Here is a 23,287-nt window from a genome sequence, read left to right as displayed (position 1 = left end):
TAACCGGAAGTACGATGACCTTGAAAATATTTTAACTTGGCAGGCATCGTGGCCCGTATTACAACACCACAATTTCAAAATCCTTTTCAGTTTCCCAGATATCCATCAATGGAGTTCGTGGTGAGACACCCTGTATATTCAATTCAATTCGCAATAATGATGAAGATCTTATTATTACTACGTAGACACTCACTGCATTTACTGAAATTATAAAAATATAAAGACATGCATTACTTAGATGTCGATTTTAAACATTAGTCATGAGGAACGATCGTTATAGTAGTTTACTGCAAACCCTTGAAAGGGTAAATTCTTAATTTTAGTTCAAAAATATTTGTTTCAATATGTAATCCTTTAACTGTAACAGAATATTTACACCACATATTTTAAATGAACATTTGTTCGTAATAAGCACCTACGAGTATATAATTCTAGGTTCATATCATTTACACCTGCTTGCGCTAAGCTTAAGTTTCCGTTTCGTAAAAAATTAATGGTGTAATTAACTTATACAATCAGCAGCCATATTTAATATTACAGTTAACTTAGGTGCGTGAACGTTTAAGCCGTGTCTAATTAAATTGTAATTATTACGTAATTGCTTTGTGGTTGCGGAAAAGGTAAAACGGTAAAAATGTAGGTTGTCGATGAAATTAAATTTGTAGCTGAAAACCATTTTAAGTAGGCACCCAATTGAGATTTTGTTATTTATAACAAAGACTATTCAAATTTAAATAAAAGCCATTGATTTACTTAGACATTTATATATTTGAGATATAAAAATTAATATAAATATGTAAACAACATCAAGTAATCATTGTTTATTAAAAAATATTTACATTAAAGTCTTTAACAGGAAAATTTTCATTAGAAATAATATCTAGGTAGTTAATTTCTAATTCTGAGGCTTATTTATTTAATTTAAATTTTATGCACAAAAGTTAAAATTAATTTTAGGTTAAATACACAGAGTGTACATATAATTTTGACAATTAGAGAGACAAATCAACTTTAATTTTGAAGCGATTTCATTTTTAAGTCAAATATGACGCTATACATTCACTTTCCACCGCATTTAATTCAATAATTACATATTAAAATTTTTGTTGTGATTATAGCTCTTTAATCTGTCTCTCAGCTCTCGTCTCAGTATTTTCCCACTGGGATTCTTGGGAATTTCTGAAACGAAAATTACTCCCCCTCGAAGTTGCTTTTGCGGCGACACAATACCTGAAATAAATTTAAATAACATATTAATATTTTTTATCCACATTCATAGATTTTTTTGACCTGAATCCAAAAAAGTATCCCACGAGTTTTTGACGGAATCAAATCAGAAAAATGACATGTTGATTTATGAGCGAGTACACTAAGCTAAACTTGACGTAATAGAAATTCATAAAAATATGAAACAAAATTTCTTCTCGAATGAATAAACCGATTGAAACTAAGAAGAAAAAGTTCTGATTGAAAGCGAATAAAAGACTACATTTAAAACAATAAAAATGAAATTTATAAATATAAAATGATGGTAAGAGCGGTTCTAGAATTTTTCTCAAAATCTATTTTTGGACCAAATTTATTGCCTAAGGCACTTTAGCCACTTTTATATTCTGTTGCTCCATAAGTTCTTCCGTTTTTTTTATTACAAAGTTTTATTGAAAACAACAATAATTAAATTTATCAATAATGTATTCTCCATCATCGTTGACGACCTGTTCCCATCTTTCGACCAATTTGTTGATGCAGTTTCGCCAAAATTCATCTGGTCGTGTGTTGCAGAATTTGATGAACTAGGTTTTGAGGTCTTCATCGTTGGCGAGCGAAGGGTACACCCTCATTTGGTTTGACCTGGAGCGGAGAAGGTAATAATCCGGGCAGTACGGTGGGTGGATTCATTTGAGTATATTCAGAGCCTTCTTGACGATATTTGCTGTATAAAGACGTGCATTGTCATGAAGAAAGATGATATGACCACGTCGATCGACTCTTTCTGCTGGATTACTTCGTTCACGCGGTGAAGCTGAACGTTCCTGGTCAAGAGTCCTGTTCTTCATTTCCCAGTACACTACATCTTCTCAGTCTCACCAAACACAGATCTTAGCCTTCTAGTGACGGAGATCTCGCTTGACTCTATGCTTTGGGATGTCTTCTGGTGCCGTCTACTCGTTTCTTTGCTTCATGTTGACGTAACACCATTTCTCATCTCCGGTGACAATTCGGTACAGAAATCGTTGTTTGTGACTGCGTATTGAACGAGTTCGGACGAGATTTTGAGCAGCTGTGGCCCGGCAATGTTTTTTGTTGTTGTAGTTTAATATGTGCGGCACTCAAGCTCCGAGTTTTTGAGTGAATCCCGTAAATTATAGACGTTGGGAAATTGTCGCAAGACTTCTCAGCCAATTTTCGACATGTTTGTCGGCCATCCACATTCAAAGGTGCCCTGAGACTTTCCTCATCGAACTCGGAAGTAGACAAAAGCGGGGTCTGTCATCAAGCTCGAAATTACTATTTTTGAACTTGACAAACCAATACGGCGCCAATGTCTGGAACAGCTTCTGTAGCTTTTTGACCATGACGAAAGGTGAAATAGAGCAAGTGCCTCCTGCTTTTTCAATTGTCTGAAAATTAGTTAAAATTAAGTTTTTAAGAATAACGATGCCTATAGCTTTGTGGAGCAAGAAAAATACTTTCGAAGGCATACATACACTTTGCCATACAATAGATAAAATAGCGAGAAAAAAATAAAAAGGAACACGGGAACTTATGGAACGACATCAATATATCGATAACTAGAAACGCCTTGATGAGATGAATCTAACATACCAAGTTTCCACAGTTTTCGAACTAGCTCAATTGCAAAAATTCTAATTATAACGCAACCTTAAAGAACACATTTACGAAGTTTAACAATCGTTATCTACTCAATAACTCTGTACAAGTTTGCGAGATAAACTAATCCCTAGTCCCCAAATATTGAAACACTCAACTAAATACAATACATTTTCAAATATTTTTTTGTATTCAATTGTCGAAGGGAGAGTGAATGAAACTTACTAGCAACATATTTTTGTAGTTCAGCTTCGGTGACTTCTTCAATTTTCACCACAAAAGCTAAAGGGAGTTCTCCACAGATTTCGTCTGGTAATCCAACTACACCTACGTCTCGAACCTTTGGATGACGTAACAAAACTGCTTCGAGTTCAGAAGGAGATACCTAAACGAAAATATACAGGTACATAGAATAACTTGTATCAACGAGATTATAGTAATTATTATTACTAAAACATATTGTAAATGATATAGGGTCTGGAGGTCCTTTAACCAATAATAATCAAAAGGATCTGACTGTAACATGCTAAGTTTACAATATATTCATTTTACCTGATATCCTTTATATTTAACCAGTTCTTTGAGCCTGTCAACAATATAAAAGCGTTTTTGTTCGTCATAATATCCAAGGTCCCCACTCTTTAGCCATCCATCAGGGGTAAAGATTTCTTTCGTAGCTTCCTCGTTACCATAATATCCTGTCATGACTAGGGGCCCTTTGAAACATAACTCGCCAATTTGGTTAGGACCTAGGGATATTCCCGTTTGTGGATTTCTGACTTTGCACGACATAAATGATACAATTTTTCCACATGATCCTGGACTTTTGTTATCTTTGTCGGTTCTGGTAAGTGCAAATGTCGTCTCCGTTAGTCCATATATTTGGCGCAATAATTTAAGATTTTTTAATCTGCAAAACAAAATAATAAATATTCATATGTTATATAATCTCAAGTAGAACTTGAGGGTTTAATTTGTGGTTTAAGGGCTACTATACCGTAAGAACATTTCTTTAATGAAAATACATTTCATTTACAGTGAATTATTGCTAATTTAGGCTACATATACTGGGTATTTTTTTTTTAACCTGAAACTTTCAAATATCTCGAGAAGTAAGCACCCTACGAAAAAAATGTCAATAGGTAATCAAAATTTAATCATTTTGTGGGAGAAATACGAAAGTGCTCAAATTAGTCTGTCTCCCATGCTCTTTGTAAGTGGGGAAGGGGCTAAGTTTGAAATCTTAAATAGGAACCCCCATATTTTATTGCAGATGCGAATATTTTTAATTTTTTTAAATAATTTAAAAAATAGTAGGTGAAATAATTTGAAATTGGGCACATGTATTTATGTAAACATTGTACAAAATCTGAGGGCTTTTCCTAAAATTGAGATGCTGCAGTCGCGGATATACATGGTATCTGTATATTTTTCTAAATAAAATAGTACGCCACAACTTTATGGTAACAATCATGATATTTGCGGATTCGTCTTTCAATTTTCTACAAATTACCACTCTCTTATGTTTTTCGAAAAAAGCCTGATTTTCGAGTAAAACTTAAAAAACGAACTAAAAACACTTTACTTAAATGACATTATGACAACCACTAATCGGTTCAGTTATTTAATCGAATAAAGAAATTAATAACATTAGTCATCATTTTAATGATTTTATTTTAGGAAATGCTGAAGAATACCTCTATTTCCACGAACACAGGCGAGACATTTTTTAGTAACGAAAATGTAATTTCTTCGAAATTTATTGTTGCTTAAACCTGATGAAAATTATTATTTATTCTTTCTTCTAATTGCTCAGGTGTTTAATTTGTTCACTGTATTCCAGCCGATGGGGTGCTGTTACCCCATATAAAGAAATCCAGTGGGTTGAGGTCTGGTATTTTCAGCTCTTTAAGTTTTACTCGAAAATCAAGTTTTTTGTCGAAACACATAAGAGAGTAGTAATTTGTAGAAGTCAGTGGAATATGCAGAAAAACGTCTGGTAATAAAATTTAATGAGTTTCATAGGCGTCCCTAAAAAAAATTTCTGCTAAAGGTAAAAAATTATAATAATTTCTATATAATGTGTAGAAAATTTCTATTATATGTTCATTTGGCCAACAACATATTTTAATTATTTATGTCCTCAAACAATTTTATTATATTGGTGGTAAATTTCGTTTTGTTCCGTTTCAAAAGGTCTCCAAAATGCCATGTTGTTATAATATTAGTAAACAAAATATCCCTCTTATTTCTCCCTTTCGCAATTGTAGTATGAATGATTGATAGAAGGTGCCTATAATAAATTAAAATTGCCTGATTCACACCAAATTCCGCACTGGTGCATTACACTACTGGGCAATTTATGAACCACTTCGCCTGCTGTGATTTATTGCCCAGAAGCCCAATAAAACTGTGCTCATTTTCCTTTGGCCGCGCTCGCATTCTTCAACTGGTCGTATACATTTCTACCACTGACGTTTAGTTCGACGAGACCTATATATGGGTATGGCTAAATAAATATGGGAACAAGTTTTTCAAATATTTCAATGCCGAGTTGCTGCTTAGCGACCGAGCCTGGTACATACCTTGAAATTATAGGTTTTTCAATTGAATTCGGAAAAACTATACCGTAAAGCAGAGGCGTACTATTTTACTTAGAAAAATATGCCAATATGCCACCTGTGTCTCCGCCACTAGATCATCTAAATTTTACGCCTTAGGTTTTGGACAATGTGCCCAATACATGTCCCCAATTTCAAATTATTTCACTTACTAGTTTTTAAATTAATTTATTAATTTAAAAAAATTTAAAATATTTTTGTAAGTATTGTACTTATCTTTTTAACGAAGCGTTCTAGATAAAAACTTTATACGAAAGACTGTCCTTAAAATTCACCAAAGAATATGAAGTTACATTTTTGGTTACCATTTGTGAATCACCCTGTATTAATTTATGTAGGTAAAAGGGAAACGAAACAAAATTTGATTCACTATTTGAATCAAGATTGTTTAAATCTGGTTGTTTCGGCTTCCGCTCTGCAGCCCTTTGTGGCTTGAAAGCTTGAAAACCAGTATTTAAAACAAATGTTACAGAAATGTTTTGGCTAGACAAAAAAAATGGCATTTTCTGATTGAATATTAAATTTCCTTTATAAAAATATGTACCTACATATTTTATTAAAAGTTAGTTTATTGTTACATAAATAGTACAATAAATATAATTCTGATAAATACGATTTACTTAAATAAAGTATGTTACTTAATGATTAAGTAAGCCATTATTTAATTACAATATTAGCCACTTTACAGCAAAGTTCACATGTGAAAAAATGAGTGTCAAACAAAGCCGTTTATTTATGATAAAATAACTGTTCTTTCGGTGTAGTTATTATTTTGCCTCGTTTCTTTTAACAGAGCACACTCTAATTTTACCTTGTCCTTAAAGCTAGCTCTGTATTCTTACTCAATGGAGCAGCTCCACATATTATCTCCTCCACACAAGATAGATCATATTTGGAAACTTTCGAACTTTTCTCTAGAAATACAGCTAGTGGTGGCACAATGATTAAAAGTGGAATTCCATAATCTTGTATAGATTTCAAAAACGTGTCTTCTTCAAATCTTTTGAGTATAACCAGCTTTTGCCCATTGGCAATAGCGGTAAGGCCAATATTTAACCCATAACCGTGGAAAAAGGGCATCAGTCCCAGTGCGGTTGCATTATTGAAGGAGTATCTCGGATCTCTAGAGTCAAAATTGAAGTTGTATACATTTATATGTATTATTTTAAAACTGAAATATAATTGCGACAAATATAATCTTATTTAATCCTACAAAAAACTTATACCTATAATAATTTTGCAGTTGTTTATTTATTAACATTAATTTAACTGAAGTAATTAATAAACGCATACTGTTGATCTGTGAGATACTGGAACTTAAGAGGCTTTTGAACAAGCGGCATCGTAAATTACAAATTTCTTTACATCAAAAAGTAATTTGAGCTTCAAACTAGGTCCATTTTATAGAAAATCTGCGTCAGAATGGTAGAAAGTCTGTTATCTGTGCATTAATTCATATTTAGACAAACTATGTAATATTATCTATAAAAATGTATTGTAGGTAGGCTATTTGCTATAGAGCCTTCTTAAAGTGCCACGTAGTTTGTAACCTTCAAGAAATGTTTTAATGATTTCATTTCTAACCTTGACATTACAGTAGGTATATACAGGGTAGCCCATCGAAAACGTACCGCAAGGCATTACAGGGTAGTAAAGAACTTTTCGGCAAAATCCGAAAACAGGTCAAATTTGCTTTTGGCTCAAAAAGCATACCAAAATCTTCAACCCCCTAAGTGGGGGTGCTATCCCCTAAATTTTTTCAAATGGGAATGGGGGTCAAGTGGGGGGTCATTAGAAAGGGCTTTTAATTCTCTATACATCGATTCTTACTTTTTGAAAATCGATTCATTATTTTAGAAAATATGCAGCTTTGAAAATACGAACAATATTTTTGACGAGAAATGCGAAAATCGATTTAATTTTACTTCAAAACTTACGGTATTAGTCAAGTAAATGCTGAAAATGTTGTCCGCCAACTTGCATACAATGATACAGGTTGTCTTCAAACCGTTGTCGAACATTCTGGAGCACTTGCGGTGTTACTTCGCGACATACATTAATGATTCGTCCTCGCAGATCTTCCAAGGTATCAGGTGGAGTGCTGTAAACTTTGCTTTTAATGTGCCCCCAGAGAAAGAAATCTAAAGGATTTAAGTCGGGTGACCGAGGGGGCCACTCAATTGCACCTCTTCGTCCTATCCAGCGTCCTGGAAACGTCTCATTTAGGTAATTGCGCACATTGAGCGAGTAATGTGGAGGAGCTCCGTCTTGCTGGAAAATCAGTTCGTGTTCATTGTAAGCAGGGTCGTCCTCTATGATATTTGTTAGAGCTGGGTCGATGACATTTTGTAGTAAATCCAAGTACATATCGCCTGTCAAATTTCCAGGAAGGAAAAAAGGACCTACAATGGAATTTCCAAAAATACCTGCCCATACATTCAACTTCTGGGGGTGTTGGGAGTGTGTCTCATGGAAAATCCTTGGATTGGTATCAGCCCAGTAACGACAATTATGGCGATTCACTAAACCATTCAAGAAGAACGTACACTCGTCCGAAAAACACACATTAAAGAGGAAATTATCGTTTATCGCTCGTTCAGTCATTATTTCGCAAAATTGCAAACGACGATCAAAATCGTCTTCATTTAGCTCTTGCACTAGCCGAATCTTATAAGGATGGAATTTGTATTTTTTTAATATTCGTTGGACACTTGTACGACTCACTCCTGTCGCAGTAGCCAATTGCATTGTACTCAGCGTACTATCCATTGCCACTTGCCCCAATACCGCTATTTCCGTAGGTTCATTTAGTACCGGATTTTCAACCTGCCTCTTTTTGTTATGAACGGAGCCAGTTTCGCGAAATTTGGCCACCAATTCGCGAACAATTTTTCCAGACGCATGTTTCTCAGGATGCCGTTGGTTGAACAGTTCGGCGACCCGATTTCCGCATTCATTGTTTTTGAAAAAAAGCTCAATAATTTCTACTCTTTCTGGAATTGAGTACACCATAATTAATCAATTTAAAAGACTCGGCAGTATTGGTACTCTTCAACTACAAGTCACAAGACAGTTATCTAGCAACTTCTTGTGGCCTATCTAAATACGAAACAAAAAGCGGACAATTTTTTGCTCACCAAAATCAGGCTAAAGAATTCGCAAATCAGAAAAAAAAAACAGCGAATTCTTTTGAAGGAATTTACCAAGCTAATACCGTAAGTTTTGAAGTAAAATTAAATCGATTTTCGCATTTCTCGTCAAAAATATTGTTCGTATTTTCAAAGCTGCATATTTTCTAAAATAATGGATCGATTTTCAAAAAGTAAGAATCGATGTATAGAGAATTAAAAGCCCTTTCTAATGACCCCCCACTTGACCCCCATTCCCATTTAAAAAAATTTGGGGGATGGCACCCCCACTTAGGGGGTTGAAGATTTTGCTATACTTTTTGCACCAAAAGATGTCCCCCTCAGAAGCAAACTTTACCTGTTTTTGGATTTTGCCGAAAAGTTTATTACTACCCTGTAATGCCTTGCGGTACGTTTTCGATGGGCTACCCTGTATATTGTAACAGGTTGGATTTGATTAAAAGTTTTATTGTTAAGTAGAAATTGAAAGTAAATGAGAAATACATTAAGTAAAAACATACTAGGATAAATGGTGACAGGATAATAATTTTAATTTGAGTGACAGTTAAGAATAAAGTGACAGTTTATAAGAAAATATGAATTTAGATAGAATATCCATTTAAATTAATAAAGTATAGAGATAAAATAGTAAAATAGAGTAAGAGAAAACAAAATGGTTATTTTGTAATCTGACTGGTGCAACTTGGAAACTATAGTCAGAAATTTTTTTGTAAATAGAAATAAGAGTGCAGTGGTTAAAAGAAAAAGAGTGTTGGGTAACTAAGAGACGAGAGGAAGAATAATAATTAGAAAAAAAAATTGTATGAGGTTTAAAAGATCTGTATGAAATAAAGAAGAACACATAAGTAATTATTGAAGTAGAACCAAAGAAAATATATAGAAAAAGAAAAGGATAATTGAATTTGAATCGCGATATTGAAAAATTCAGAAAAAGAAAAGAAACTTAAATTAAACTTAGATTAGAAGAGAAATTTTGAGGATACGAAGTTAGTTCATATTAGATGTCAAAGTCTTGCAGTAAGAGAAACCAGTAAAAGAAACCAGAATGTTTATAAAAGGACCAAGAAAGTGGAAGTAAAATAAACTTCAAATAAAGAAGAAATCCATATAGTAAAGGTTAGTAATATTATTTTGACTGTCGTAGAAAACAGAAAAAAAGGAAGGAGAATCAAGACGCAGAATAGTAAGACCAATACCATAGTGAATCAAGGAGTAGCGAGGTGTTGGTAGCAGACATTGGACATTGGACAGATAGTTAGCTGTTAAGACAAGAGGAACAGAAAAGGATTACAGAACGAGAGTTGACCAGGTAGACATAGACAATAGAAGTTGTAATTAGGTAAAATAAATTGTAGGTATATCTAGAATAAGTATTGCTTGTTAGAGATAAGCTTGGCGTAGGACAGAGATAGGGTAGACAGAATTTATAAACTTAGAAAAAATATAAAATTTGAAAAAAAAACAGATTCCTATTTGTTTTCTGAAAAATAGCAATATCTAAAACTCACATAGATATCAGATAATCATTATAGAACCGACATCTGATATTAAAGAAATTTTCATCATGCTAAATTTAAATTTCTGAAGTAAGACTATAAACAATTTCTATAAAACAAAATCAAAAGTAAAAAACTTGGCTGTCATTGAAATTAATAAGTTTGTAAAATAGAATCCAATTCAAAGTTCAGAATAATATTTAAAAATAGTGGACATAAAAAAATAGTTAGAAATCTATATTAAAAATAAAATCAAACTAAGTGACTGAAATTATCTGGCATCCAAGAATTAGCTAGCACGGTAAGTTGAATTTTGGGAATATTTACATATTTTAAAAATACAAGTCATTCAAATTTTTGTATTCAAAAAACAATCATTTCACTTTAAAAGAAAATATTTTTCATAATACCATGAAGGCGCTCAACAATGATTACCAACACTAAATAAGAACAGTAACACTAATTAAAATAAAGGAAACAAATCATCATTAAAAATTTTTTAATTGAAATAAAATAGAATTAAAATAAATTAGAAAAATAAATATTCATTAATTTATAATATTATAATATATACTGTGTAGCGATTTTGAATTTATTTTAGTAAATTTGTTATGATATAAATGAACAATACCACAGTTTTGTATATTAATTTACTAATGATATTTATTTTAGACATCAGTTAGGCGCGATTTATAAAGCTTATTTAACATCTGTTTCTGATTAATTCTAATTAATATAAAAACAATTAAAGGTAGTAAACTAATTAAACTGTAATAATACTTTTTAGTGTTAAAAGTGTATTTACTAATGGTAAAACGTTTAGTTAAATAATTGATTACAAATTTGTTGATGTATGATCTTGTTTACTATGTCTTGATTTGAAATAAATTGTTGTAACTTTTTAGTATAATATTCAATCTTACCTTGAGTGTAGTAATGTAACCATTATGTTTTTATGTGAGAGTAATACGCCTTTGGGCATACCAGTAGTACCTGAAGAACACAAAATAAAGGCACCTAGTTTTTCTGAGTCGCCTTGTAACGGCTGAAAATTAGAAGGTAACACCAATTTTTCTTTCAATGACCTTCTCATAAACTCATCCAGATTTTCCGCTTCAAGAACTGGCTCGTTGCAATCAATAACAATAACATTTTCTAAATAAGACAGACGTGTTTTTAAGTGCAAAACTTTTGATAATACACTATTGGAACAGAAAATTACTTTGGGTTTGCTGATATTCAAGATGTTGTTCATCTCATATGACTCGTAGTTGAAACTGATAGGAACCATAATACAGCCAACGAAAAGAGATGCCAGGACAGGGATAAAGAATTCCAAATTGTTTTCACTGCAAACTGAGAGAATTGTGTTGTTTGTGTAACCATTACTACGTAAAGCTTCTGCCAGTTCACACGACTTTTGCAACAACGATTTGTAAGAGAGGGTTCTGCCAGTGAAGACGTCAATCTAAATAAGAGAAACTTAATATTTTTATTAAAGCGGAAACATAAAAAGAAGATTCTAACAAGTGTTTATAATTGAAAAGTACAAATAATACATATGTAACATATTTCGTTTTGATAATTTCGGAAGCAGGTAAAACAAGTAAAAAAATGACTTCGTTATACAGGGTGTTTTAGTTCGGTTGAATCAAACTTTAACCACAAATTGAACTCGATAAATAATTCAGAATTGCCTTATAAAGCAAGTATCACCGTTTTCAGTGTGCAGGGCTGTATTGGTCGGTTTTTAAAATCATATTATTTATGAAACCTTTGGTATGCTTATAACAAATTGATTCAATTTTGGAGTGCTATTAATATTTACACATGTACATAATTTAGTGCAAAATTTACAAATTTTTGTAGATCAGTGGCGTAGGAATGGGTAGTAAAGCTGGATTATTTAACCCCAACTTTTACGCCGTATACTTGTTGAAAATTGGTATAGTGTATAGTTTTACCGGAAATCTCAGTGAAGACACAAACATACCGTAAACACTGAAATATACAGGGTGGGCCACCAGTAACGCCTCGCTCGCTAGGAACCAAACGGCGAATGTTATAGAAACCTGTTTAGGTGGATATGTGTAGGTTGCATCTATATTCCTTCCCTTTATATCATCGTAGGTGGAACACTGTGTACAAGATTTTTTATATAGCCCGAAACAAAGCAGTCCATTACGGGATGTTTGGACACCTAGGTAGCCACTGACATGGACCATTCCTACCTATTCATTTATTACTAAATTTTCGATTTATATAATTTCTCACTGAATATGAAAAATGTGCAGGTTTTTTGAACACCCTGTATAATATTAAGTGACGACAAATATAATAATTTATAACTTCAAGGATACACTCTCCAAAGCTGCTTCCCTAAAATTATTTTTTTATTGCAAATATTAAATTTCTAGGCTAAGCCTGCATTTTCACTAAAATTGAAATATCTCACAAACTGTAAGTTCTAGGAATGCAGGACCTTTAATAAAGTTCATCTATTTTTTTATGGTGCTTTCAAAAATGCAGTGAAATACAGGGTGTTCCATTTAAAAAAACATAACTTTGATATGGTACGCTTTTCCTGGACACTCTGTATATTTGAAAATATTTTTAAAATGTAGCCGTAATCAACCTACACATACCCACCTAAACAGGTTTCTGTAACGTTTGCCGTTTGGTCCCTAGCGACCGAGGCGTTACTGGTGGCCTACTCTGTATAACACATACTACACAAAGACGTATCATACAAATTCTATTTGAATACATAATTGACGCAAAACGTCACGAACTTACAACTTGACAAGGTGCATCTTGTTTGCGAGATGCCGTAGGTGCTTACAATTATTTACTTTGTTGGAATATGTAAAGTGACCGTAGTATATTTTACTTAAACTACATCAATGTCGGAGATCATTTTTATTGAGGTGTACGAATTAAACACAATGCTTAAAAAAAGTAAAACGTGCTTTTTAATAAAAATTTGACTCATTATCTTCAAACATAAGTGTAGTATAGTATAGGTGATCCGAGATATAATTTACAATTAGTGGCATTATCGAAAAAATTAAATATCAGTGGTGCAGATATCGGTTTTTTAATCACATTCTAGGATTTTTTAAAATAATAATATTTTTTCCACAAATGACACATTTTGTAAATTTTTAGAAATTGTTATTCGAGATGATTACAATTTTTGATATTTCTACAGGAAAAGTCAAGATGTTAATATACAAAATTCATTAACAGGCTTTGAATATTGAATGACAAATTGTTTCAAATATCTGGCAGGTAAGCAATTTTTATAGAGGTTCTGTTCTAAATCCAAGTTAAAAAACATTTCCTTCAGCTTGGTCCAAACGCAAATTGCATATTGGCTAAGGAAGTTTTGTTTTTTAACCTGGGCCTTTTTTAAGTGCTGATATATCGAAAATTGCAATTAGATTTCCTAATAAATATTTACGGGAGAATTAATATGTAAATAAAAGCAGTTATTTCGAAATATCGCTGTCCCCATAACTACTCCGCTGATTATTTTATTTAAAAAAAAAAACAGTAGATTATACCCCTATTACACTATACCTTCCAATGTCAAGTTTTTATTTTAAACCGCTTCAGAATTACTATAAAATTTTTAAATTTATTTTAAAACATTGCAGACCTAACTGACCAGTTTTGTTAAGAAAATTTTCATTTTTCATCTTATATAAAGATATGTTGTTCATCTTTATCTAAAATTTCAGCCTAATTCAGCAAATAATTATATTAAAAATAATTAGACCAAGCTAATTTAATTAAATTCTAAAGTTTTTCTAAAAATCCTATTAAAAGTCAAACAATGTTCTTCGAAATCAAAAATCTGCACCAGCAATATTTAATAAACAGTTAGTATTTAATAATTAAGTATCTAAAACAAAAATAAAAAATTGTATATTTAAATATTATTAATACAAAAACACATAACGTATTAAAATTGTTAATTGATGTAATCTTTCATAGAAATATCTTGTATTCTTGTTGTTCCAAGATCACCTACTACAAAGGCCAACGCGTAGAAATAGAAAGCTATTACTATTTCTATATACATAGGACAGAATTATATACGTATAAAACAAAAAAGAATTGAAACGACAGTGCCAAAAAGTGTTGAAAATTTGATTATGAGAATTATTCTTTTACCTGACCAACATTTATCCTTTTTACTAAATTTCTTTTTTAAAAAAATATATTTTACTATTAGCTTTCGTGATTTTACTTTACTTTAAAGATATTAAGTTAATTAAGGAGGTTTATCGGGTACGGAGGTGTACGTCTAAAAGTCTAACGAGCGTTTCTGTGCATTCGCTAGTGACTAAAGTAGTAAGCCTTTAGATTTGGCAACGTTGCACTTGGCTGGCTTTGTTTGGATGCCTAAGCTTGAAATATACACCATATGTCACACCTGCAAATTTCAAATAATACGCTACGTCGAGAACCGCGGCGTTGCCGCTATCACGCATATGGACGTTAAGTTAATCAACAACAGTAGTTTGAAGGAGAATTATTATAAATTATGTATCTTACAAGTACCTAATCGATTTCTACGAGCTGTCATACGGTTCCTTAGATATTGGTTTCCTATTTATACAAGTTGCTGTAAAAACTGTTCGTCAATTGTTGCGCATTCTAAGTGGAAAGACCAAAAAAATCTGCATTCTCATAAGACTGTACTAAATCGTGAAAAATTATTTTATTAATATCTCGTCCCTTATGTATCCAAACTAGTCATAATTTTTTTTGAGGATTTTTTTCATAAGCTTATATTAATTTTTTTACGAATATTTGTTCGTCAATTCCAAATCAGATAAACCTCCTTAAAGCANAAAGTGTTGAAAATTTGATTATGAGAATTATTCTTTTACCTGACCAACATTTATCCTTTTTACTAAATTTCTTTTTTAAAAAAATATATTTTACTATTAGCTTTCGTGATTTTACTTTACTTTAAAGATATTAAGTTAATTAAGGAGGTTTATCGGATACGGAGGTACGTCTAAAAGTCTAACGAGAGTTTGTGTACACTCGCTAGTGACTAAAGTAGTAAGCCTTTAGATTTGGCAACGTTGCACTTGGCTGGCTTTGTTTGGATGAATAAGCTTGAAATATACACCATATGTCACACCTGCAAATTTCAAATAATACGCTACGTCGAGAACCGCGGTGTTGCTGCTATCACGCATATGGACGTTAAGTTAATCAACAACAGTAGTTTGAAGGAGAATTATTATAAATTATGTATCTTACAAGTACGTAATCGATTTCTACGAGTTGTCATACGGTTCCTTAGATATCGGTTTCCTATTTATACAAGTTGCTGTGGAAACTGTTCGTCAATTGTTGCGCATTCTAAGTGGAAAGACCAAAAAAATCTGCATTCTCATAAGACTCTGTACTAAATCGTGAAAAATTATTTTATTAATATCTCGTCTCTTAGGTATTCAAACTAGTTATAATTTTTTTTGAGGATTTTTTTCATAAGCTTATATTAATTTTTTTACGAATATTTGTTCGTCAATTCCAAATCAGATAAACCTCCTTAAAGCAAATTCAATTTTTTTTCCTAAAAATAAATTTACCATGTGANGTCCCTTATGTATCCAAACTAGTCATAATTTTTTTTGAGGATTTTTTTCATAAGCTTATATTAATTTTTTTACGAATATTTGTTCGTCAATTCCAAATCAGATAAACCTCCTTAAAGCAAATTCAATTTTTTTTCCTAAAAATAAATTTACCATGTGATTATAATAAACTGATGTCTCGTTCCCCACATTTAAGGACATGATCTCAAGCACGTACTTTTCGTAGTGATTTTAATTTCTTTAAAATTTAAATACCTATACAAATTTTTAACCGCAATGCTTTTTATAGCAGTATAACCGGACTGCTTTTTATAGTCATATCATTTGAAATTGGAGAATTAATTAAATCTTTTGAAATAATCCAAGAATATTATTTGCTATTAAACTTGCGTAATTTGAACGGTATTAGGTATTTAATTCAGTTACGATGATAACATCGATATAATAATGGTAAACTTACCAGCGCATTGTCATTTGTAGAATTTGCCAGCAATTTTTCAAAAATTTCTTTTCCTACGGTGTTATCCGACAAGGGTTCAGCGGGTTCAGGGCCGAAAGTCACAAATTTATCCTCTTCAGTAGACATTTCAACTTGGTGAGTTAAAACCAACTGCCGCGAAGATGTTGCGTTGTTATTTACTTCGTTTAAATTCATATTTAACGAAGGTATACTGTGATATTCTCGTGAATTTTGTGATATTTTAATATATTCTTATTAACATAATTATATTTATCTACTTTATATTCGTAAGAAGAATTTACATATATGTATACAGGGTATTCACAGATTATGGCATCAATATTTGTAAATCAGAGAAAATTTGTATTTTGTGATTTCTTATTTGAGATTTAGCTCTTTTAGATAAAAATAATTTTAGATACTTTTTGAAAACTTTAATGCTTTAATAGTTTTTCTGTTTGTTTGTCAATTTTGCCATATAAAATATAAAAAAATATAAATATGATGTATAGAATATATTTTTACAAAATTTCTCCTAATTTACAACTAGCTGAGTTAATAAAAATTTCATAAAGTGCACATAAAAAAGTGGCTGAAAGCTGAACAGGTATAATTTGTAGTCATTTTCTCTTTTTGTAATTCTTCCGTTTTTCTGTTGACAAATTTTCGTTTAAAAAGTTTTATACCGAAATATTTTATCACCTACCACATCAGGTGGTATTTATTATAGCTGTTGATTATTAAATTGTGACGTCTTTCATTAAGTATAGGTGCGTTTCAAGTTGACTTAATAGATTCAATTAAGATAACTTTGTTGCGTGATTAATAACGTATTTTTTGTAAATTGTATTTCGTTTATGTAAATAAAATTTATCATTGAGATTCAGGTTTCACGAAACTTTATAAACACCGACTAGTAGGAGCATAAATAAACATGACGATATGTTCATTAAACCAGTTGTCGAGTCGATTTTTATACGTTGATCTAATGTTATAATTATCGTATTAAGTTATTTCTGTTCTTTCTGTATTATTTAGTGTCTATAATTGTTTATTTATGACATTTAATAAATTAGCAGATTATTTGGCCAAAATCTATAGCGCCAACATATACCTACCAATTGTACATCTTGTGTACAGGTGCCGTTTGTATACTTTTGTTGAATATTTGGCTAGTAAATGCTTCCAAAAGTATCGATATGCAGCTTCCACACGATAAGACATTGTTTTACGTTTGACAAATATTTGGCAAGTGATCGCATGATCTGTAGGTCTGAAATATTTTCAATGCAACAGATATTTCCGGAAAACCCCGAAACAGGTCGATTTTGCTTTCAAGGGGGACATCTTTTGATCATAAATAATTCATGGATGCAGGGTCATTCCCATAAACGGGGTGGCAACCCCTTCAAGAATCTTAAATGGCACGGGGGGTTAAGTGGCACATCATTTTAAAGGTATTTTAATTCCCTTTACAGACATGCTGAAATTTTTTTGTTCTGCCTTAAAATTAATGGAAAAAACCTGTTGCAAGTGTCAGTGAAATAAATAAAAAAAAGTTTTCAAACAAATTTTATTTAATTAAGTGTTCAAATTGCGACCCATTTACTTCCATACAATAATAAAACTTTTGTTCGACATTTTCCCGAACATTTTGTAGTATTTCAGGGGTTATTTTATCACTTGCTACCACTATTCACTGGCGAAGATCTTCTAAAGAGGTAGGTTTTGTTTTATAAATAACACTTTTTAAATGACTCCATAAGAAAAAGTTCAATGGTGTTAAATCAGGCGATCTTGGAGGCCATTCAATGAAACCCCTTATATAACAATCCAGTGTTCGGGAAAATGTTGTTGTGCATAGTGTAGCGGAGCGCCATCCAGTTGAAAAAATACATCATTCTCTGGGATCTCTGCAGTGGTGTAAACCATGATATTTAAATCGTTTGCTTTAAAATAGAGAATAATAACAAATCAATGAATTTCACTACCTAGACAATTCTGATTGATGTAAAATTGGAACAAAACTACATGTAAAATTCTAATAAAACCTATGTCATCAAAATTTCGATGATATACCTCAATTTTTCACAGTTTTATTATCCGGTGAGTTTTTTAATTACTATTTCAAGTCTTTTTTTCGATTTTTTTCATCGATACTTCCAACAGTACTTTTTACATTAATTTTGAGGCAGAACAAAAAAAAAATCGGATGTTTGTAAAGAGAATTGAAATATCTTTAAAATGATGTGCCACTTAACCCCCATGCCATTTAAGATTTTTGAGGGGTTTGCCACCTCGTTTAGGGGGATGACCCTGCATCCATGAATTTATGATCAAAAGATGTCCCACTTGAAAGCAAAATCGGCCTGGGTTTTCCGGAATAACCTGTTGCAATGAAAATATTTCAGGTTTTAATTGGGCTACCCTGTATAGCTATTGTTACTTGTGAAACTTGGAGATTCTTAAATATGTAATAGAGTTGAAGACTATTCGGACTAGAGGGATGAATTTGAAAAATCAAGAATTTACGGGCATGGGAAGCAACATTATCATGTTGTTCAATGGAATAACACAAAAATTTTTGGAAAAAAGTAATTCGATAAAATGAAAACTAAAAAAAATCCCCATTTATTTCCATGACTGTGAAAAATTAGTTTCAAACCATTCCTTAAATTTTGATAGTTATTGATTGAATTACAGTAAGCAGTAGGTGAGAACAAAACAAATTATTTTAACTTGGATTGAACTTCAATTTTCTATTTTTAAATTTTCGAGCCATCACCATATCCAATAAGTATAGTGTTTCCGGGTTTACAATGTATTAGAGATTTTGGGACGTCCCATTAACTGCAATTTTGCCTCCCCTGTGCGATTAATTCAAGGTGAGTAAAGAGGGGTCTTTGTTTGTCGAAGCTTCTGACGGTCAATTACATGCGTATCAAGGTCCTGCTGACTCAGAAACGAATTCCCTAAAGTGGACTATTATTGCACTCTAATACTCGCTCTTGCCGGCTACATACTAGAAAGGATATTGGGCAAAAAGTGCTTTAGAAACTGGACTCTTTTTTTGGATTCTTTTAAAAGTATTTAAATACGCTAAGTAATATTAGATTACATTGTAAAAAAATTACGTGAAATGTAACTCACATCGCACTCAATAATGTGCAAAATTTTCATTTATTTATTTATTTATTTTCATGAATATCTAATTACAGGGAAAAAATTACTACAATATGTGACTACCTAAAGCAAACACACTAACAAAGGGTAATATCCTAAATACATAGAAGCACTATATGAGAAGGGCAACAACATCCACATAACGATTTTACAACAATAAGACATGTAAAAATAATGTTTATGATAAATTGTTTATAGAAAAAAATTGTTTAGTTTCTTTTAAGAATATTCTTTGGGGTGAAAACAAGTCAATGGAGTTGCATGATGAAACTTGATTAATTAATTTAAACATAACTGCAAGAAGAGGACATGATTTCTTGCGTAACGGGATATGCAGAAATGTATACGGGAGAGCAGATTTGGTGCATTAATGAGACAGTTTAAAATTTTGTAACCAAATAGCAGAATAGAAACGATACGACGGTGGTGAAGTGTATTTATATTAAATTCTCGGCAAAGTTGATTAGTTCTTATAGTCATATAGTCAGGCGGTCTATTATACTTCTTAAAATAAAGATATCTCAAAAATTTATTTTGTATTTTTTCAATCCGCTCTGTATATTTTTTTGACTGCGCGTGCCATAACAATGACCCAATACAAATGTGTAATACAAAGTAATAAGGGTTCGTATATTCTTCAAATTACGCGATTCCCTCATAACAAAACCGAGGGCTTTATAAGCATCAGATATAAATTTGTCAAAGTGAAGTTTGTATAACATTGTACTATCTATCGTAACGCCCATATCTTTAACATTATGAACCTTAACTATAGTCTGTTTGGAAATGAAAGAGAGTAATNTTTCGGGATATTTCGCATTAAATAAATCGCGCACTTCAGCCTGACTTCTTATTTTGTTTCCACATCCAAGCAATATCAAGATCTCGATGCATTGCCTTTCCGACAATACCATTGCAATTCAGTAAATAACTTGATTTTGACACAATAGTAACGTTTCGAACTCCAATTTACAACTAAAGGCGGAAATACACATGCCTCTTGCTTGCACAATAGCATGCAAGTAGCTTGTAGGAGATAGCTCCTGGTATGTGTATTTATTAAAAGGCATGTCTGTAGAAGGCGCGCAAGTAAATTGCACATCATTTGATTTTTTGGCTTACAATGTGAAGGGGGGAGTTCAACCGGCATGTCGGAACGTGTCTACTTACTACCTACTGACATGCCAATAAGCCATATACTAACGAGGCATTCCATTTTACTTGCAAATGTATCAGCAGTGTGCTATCCGCCGGCATATGCCATTTCTTAGCATGCAAGTTACTTACCTATTTTACTTGTATATGTATTTCCGCCTTAAAGTGAAAAATTAACAAGAAAGCCTGGCAAGTAAGTAGTGCCAAAAAAAACGCAACATAAAAAATATTTCTTTTTTGCGTTAGCAGTGATAGGTGCAGTTTCAAATTCTTTATTTTATTCTGTGCAAATTCATGGAGGATAACACTGACAAATTTTATTTCACTTGTTAATTAAGTGTTTTATACAACCCTAAAAACCTTGCTATTGAAAAAAGCAAAACTTGTTTATTTGGTATGGCTGGATTCGGTTTTTTTATAAACTTTTCAACGAGCCCCCTCATGCCTTATGTTTCCATTTGAAAAAAAAAACCTAGCTGGGGGTTAGGGGGTTAAAGAAAAATTAATTATTATTAAACCGAAAGATGGGAAAAAATCATAATCAGTTAACGTGTTTCGGCGTTTTAAAAAAAATTTACTCATTCAAAAGGTATGAATTTTATTCCGTACTTCTGGCCATCCCTGTATACCTACCAATTGTACAGCTTGTGTACAGTTCCTAGTTTCTTTATATGTTGAGTTTGTGGAAATCTCTACTTATAAGGTCATTGCAGCAGGTGTTGTGTATATTTTGTTGGCATGCCGTTTGTATACTTTTGTTGAATATTTGGCAAGTAAATGCTTCCAAAAGTATCGATATGCGGCATCCATACGATAAGACATTGGTTTACGATTGACAAATATTTGGCAAGTGATCGCATGATCTGTAGGTCTGAAATATTTTGATCATAAATTCATATATGCAGGGTCATCCACCTAAACGGGGTGGCAACCCCTTCAAGAATCTTAAATGGCACGGGGGGTTAAGTGGCACATCATTTAAAGGTATTTCAATTACCTTTACAGACATGCTGAAATTTTTTTGTTCTGCCTTAAAATTAATGTAAAAAACCTGTTGCAAGTGTCAGTGAAATAAATCCAAATTGCGCTCCATTTACTTCCATACAATAATAAAACCTTTGTTCAACATTTTCCCGAACATTTTGTAGCATTTCAGGGGTTATTCAGGGGGTAGCGAAGATCTAAAAAGGTAGGTTTTGTTTTATAAATAACTCTTTTTAAATGACTCCATAAAAAAAGTCCAATGGCGTTAAATCAGGCGATCTTGGGGCCATTCAATGAAACCCCTTATATAACAATCCAGTGATCGGGAAAATGTTATATTGTACATAGTGTAGCGGAGCGCCATCCAGTTGAAAAAATAAATCATTCACTGGGATCTGATCGTCGTTTTCAAGAATCTCCATAAATTCCTGCAATTTAAATAGAGTGATAATTTCAGTTCTCTTTGCAGTGGTGTAAACCATGATATTTAAATCGTTTGCTTTAAAATAGAGAATAATAACAAATCAATGGATTTCACTACCTAGACAGTTCTGATTGATGTAAAATTGGAACAAAACTTCATGTAAAATTCTAATAAAACATATGTCATCAAAATTTCGATGATAAACCTCATTTTTTCACAGTTTTATTATCCGGTGAGTTTTTTAATTACTATTTCAAGTCTTTTTTTCGATTTATTTCACCGATACTTCCAACAGTACTTTTTACATTAATTTTGAGGCAGAACAAAAAAAAATCGGATGTTTGTAAAGAGAATTGAAATACCTTTAAAATGATGTGCCACTTAACCCCCCATGCCATTTAAGGTTTTTGAGGGGTTTGCCACCTCGTTTAGGGGGATGACCCTGCATCCATGAATTTATGATCAAAAGATGTTCCACTTGAAAGCAAAATCGGCCTGGGTTTTCCGGAAAAACCTGTTGCAATGAAAATATTTCAGGTGGATTGTTTTAATTGGGCTACCCTGTATAGCTATTGTTACTTGTGAAACTTGGAGATTCTTAAATATGTAATAGAGTTGAAGACTATTCGGACTAGAGGGATGAATTTGAAAAATCAAGAATTTACGGGCATGGGAAGCAACATTATCATGTTGTTCAATGGAATAACACAAAAATTTTTGGAAAAAAGTAATTCGATAAAATGAAAACTAAAAAAAATCCCCATTTATTTCCATGACTGTGAAAAATTAGTTTCAAACCATTCCTTAAATTTTGATAGTTATTGATTGAATTACAGTAAGCAGTAGGTGAGAACAAAACAAATTATTTTAACTTGGATTGAACTTCAATTTTCTATTTTTAAATTTTCGAGCCATCACCATATCCAATAAGTATAGTGTTTCCGGGTTTACAATGTATTAGAGATTTTGGGACGTCCCATTAACTGCAATTTTGCCTCCCCTGTGCGATTAATTCAAGGTGAGTAAAGAGGGGTCTTTGTTTGTCGAAGCTTCTGACGGTCAATTACATGCGTATCAAGGTCCTGCTGACTCAGAAACGAATTCCCTAAAGTGGACTATTATTGCACTCTAATACTCGCTCTTGCCGGCTACATACTAGAAAGGATATTGGGCAAAAAGTGCTTTAGAAACTGGACTCTTTTTTTGGATTCTTTTAAAAGTATTTAAATACGCTAAGTAATATTAGATTACATTGTAAAAAAATTACGTGAAATGTAACTCACATCGCACTCAATAATGTGCAAAATTTTCATTTATTTATTTATTTATTTTCATGAATATCTAATTACAGGGAAAAAATTA

General features: G+C 32.1%; 1 protein-coding gene across 1 annotated transcript; it reads right to left on the bottom strand.

Moving 5' to 3' along the window:
* Window positions 1-884: 884 nt before the first annotated feature.
* LOC108914908 (luciferin 4-monooxygenase-like) lies at window positions 885-16,374 on the bottom strand. The gene is made up of 6 exons (XM_018720825.1): window positions 16,180-16,374; window positions 11,022-11,566; window positions 6,265-6,576; window positions 3,385-3,742; window positions 3,058-3,217; window positions 885-1,230 (listed from the first exon to the last, which is right to left on the bottom strand). Exons 1-6 carry the CDS (start codon window positions 16,372-16,374, stop codon window positions 1,088-1,090), a joined length of 1,713 nt encoding a protein of 570 aa, XP_018576341.1. The 3' UTR covers window positions 885-1,087.
* Between the last annotated feature and the right edge of the window lie 6,913 nt (window positions 16,375-23,287).

Source organism: Anoplophora glabripennis, unplaced genomic scaffold, assembly GCF_000390285.2.
Source record: "Anoplophora glabripennis isolate ALB-LARVAE unplaced genomic scaffold, Agla_2.0 scaffold1065, whole genome shotgun sequence".
Classification (NCBI taxonomy): domain Eukaryota; kingdom Metazoa; phylum Arthropoda; class Insecta; order Coleoptera; family Cerambycidae; genus Anoplophora; species Anoplophora glabripennis.
Note: the sequence above shows the minus strand (reverse complement) of the source record. Positions and strands in the feature narration are given on the sequence as shown.

Bases quoted from the DNA above. Each gene is read 5' to 3' on its own strand.
- LOC108914908 (XM_018720825.1), bottom strand. From the start codon at position 16,374: ATGAATTTAAACGAAGTAAATAACAACGCAACATCTTCGCGGCAGTTG. The intron at 11,567-16,179 runs GTAAGTTTACCA...TCTCTTATTTAG, and splicing joins CTACAAATGACAATGCGCTG to ATTGACGTCTTCACTGGCAG. The intron at 1,231-3,057 runs GTAAGTTTCATT...AATTTATTTCAG, and splicing joins ACTACAAAAATATGTTGCTA to GTATTGTGTCGCCGCAAAAG.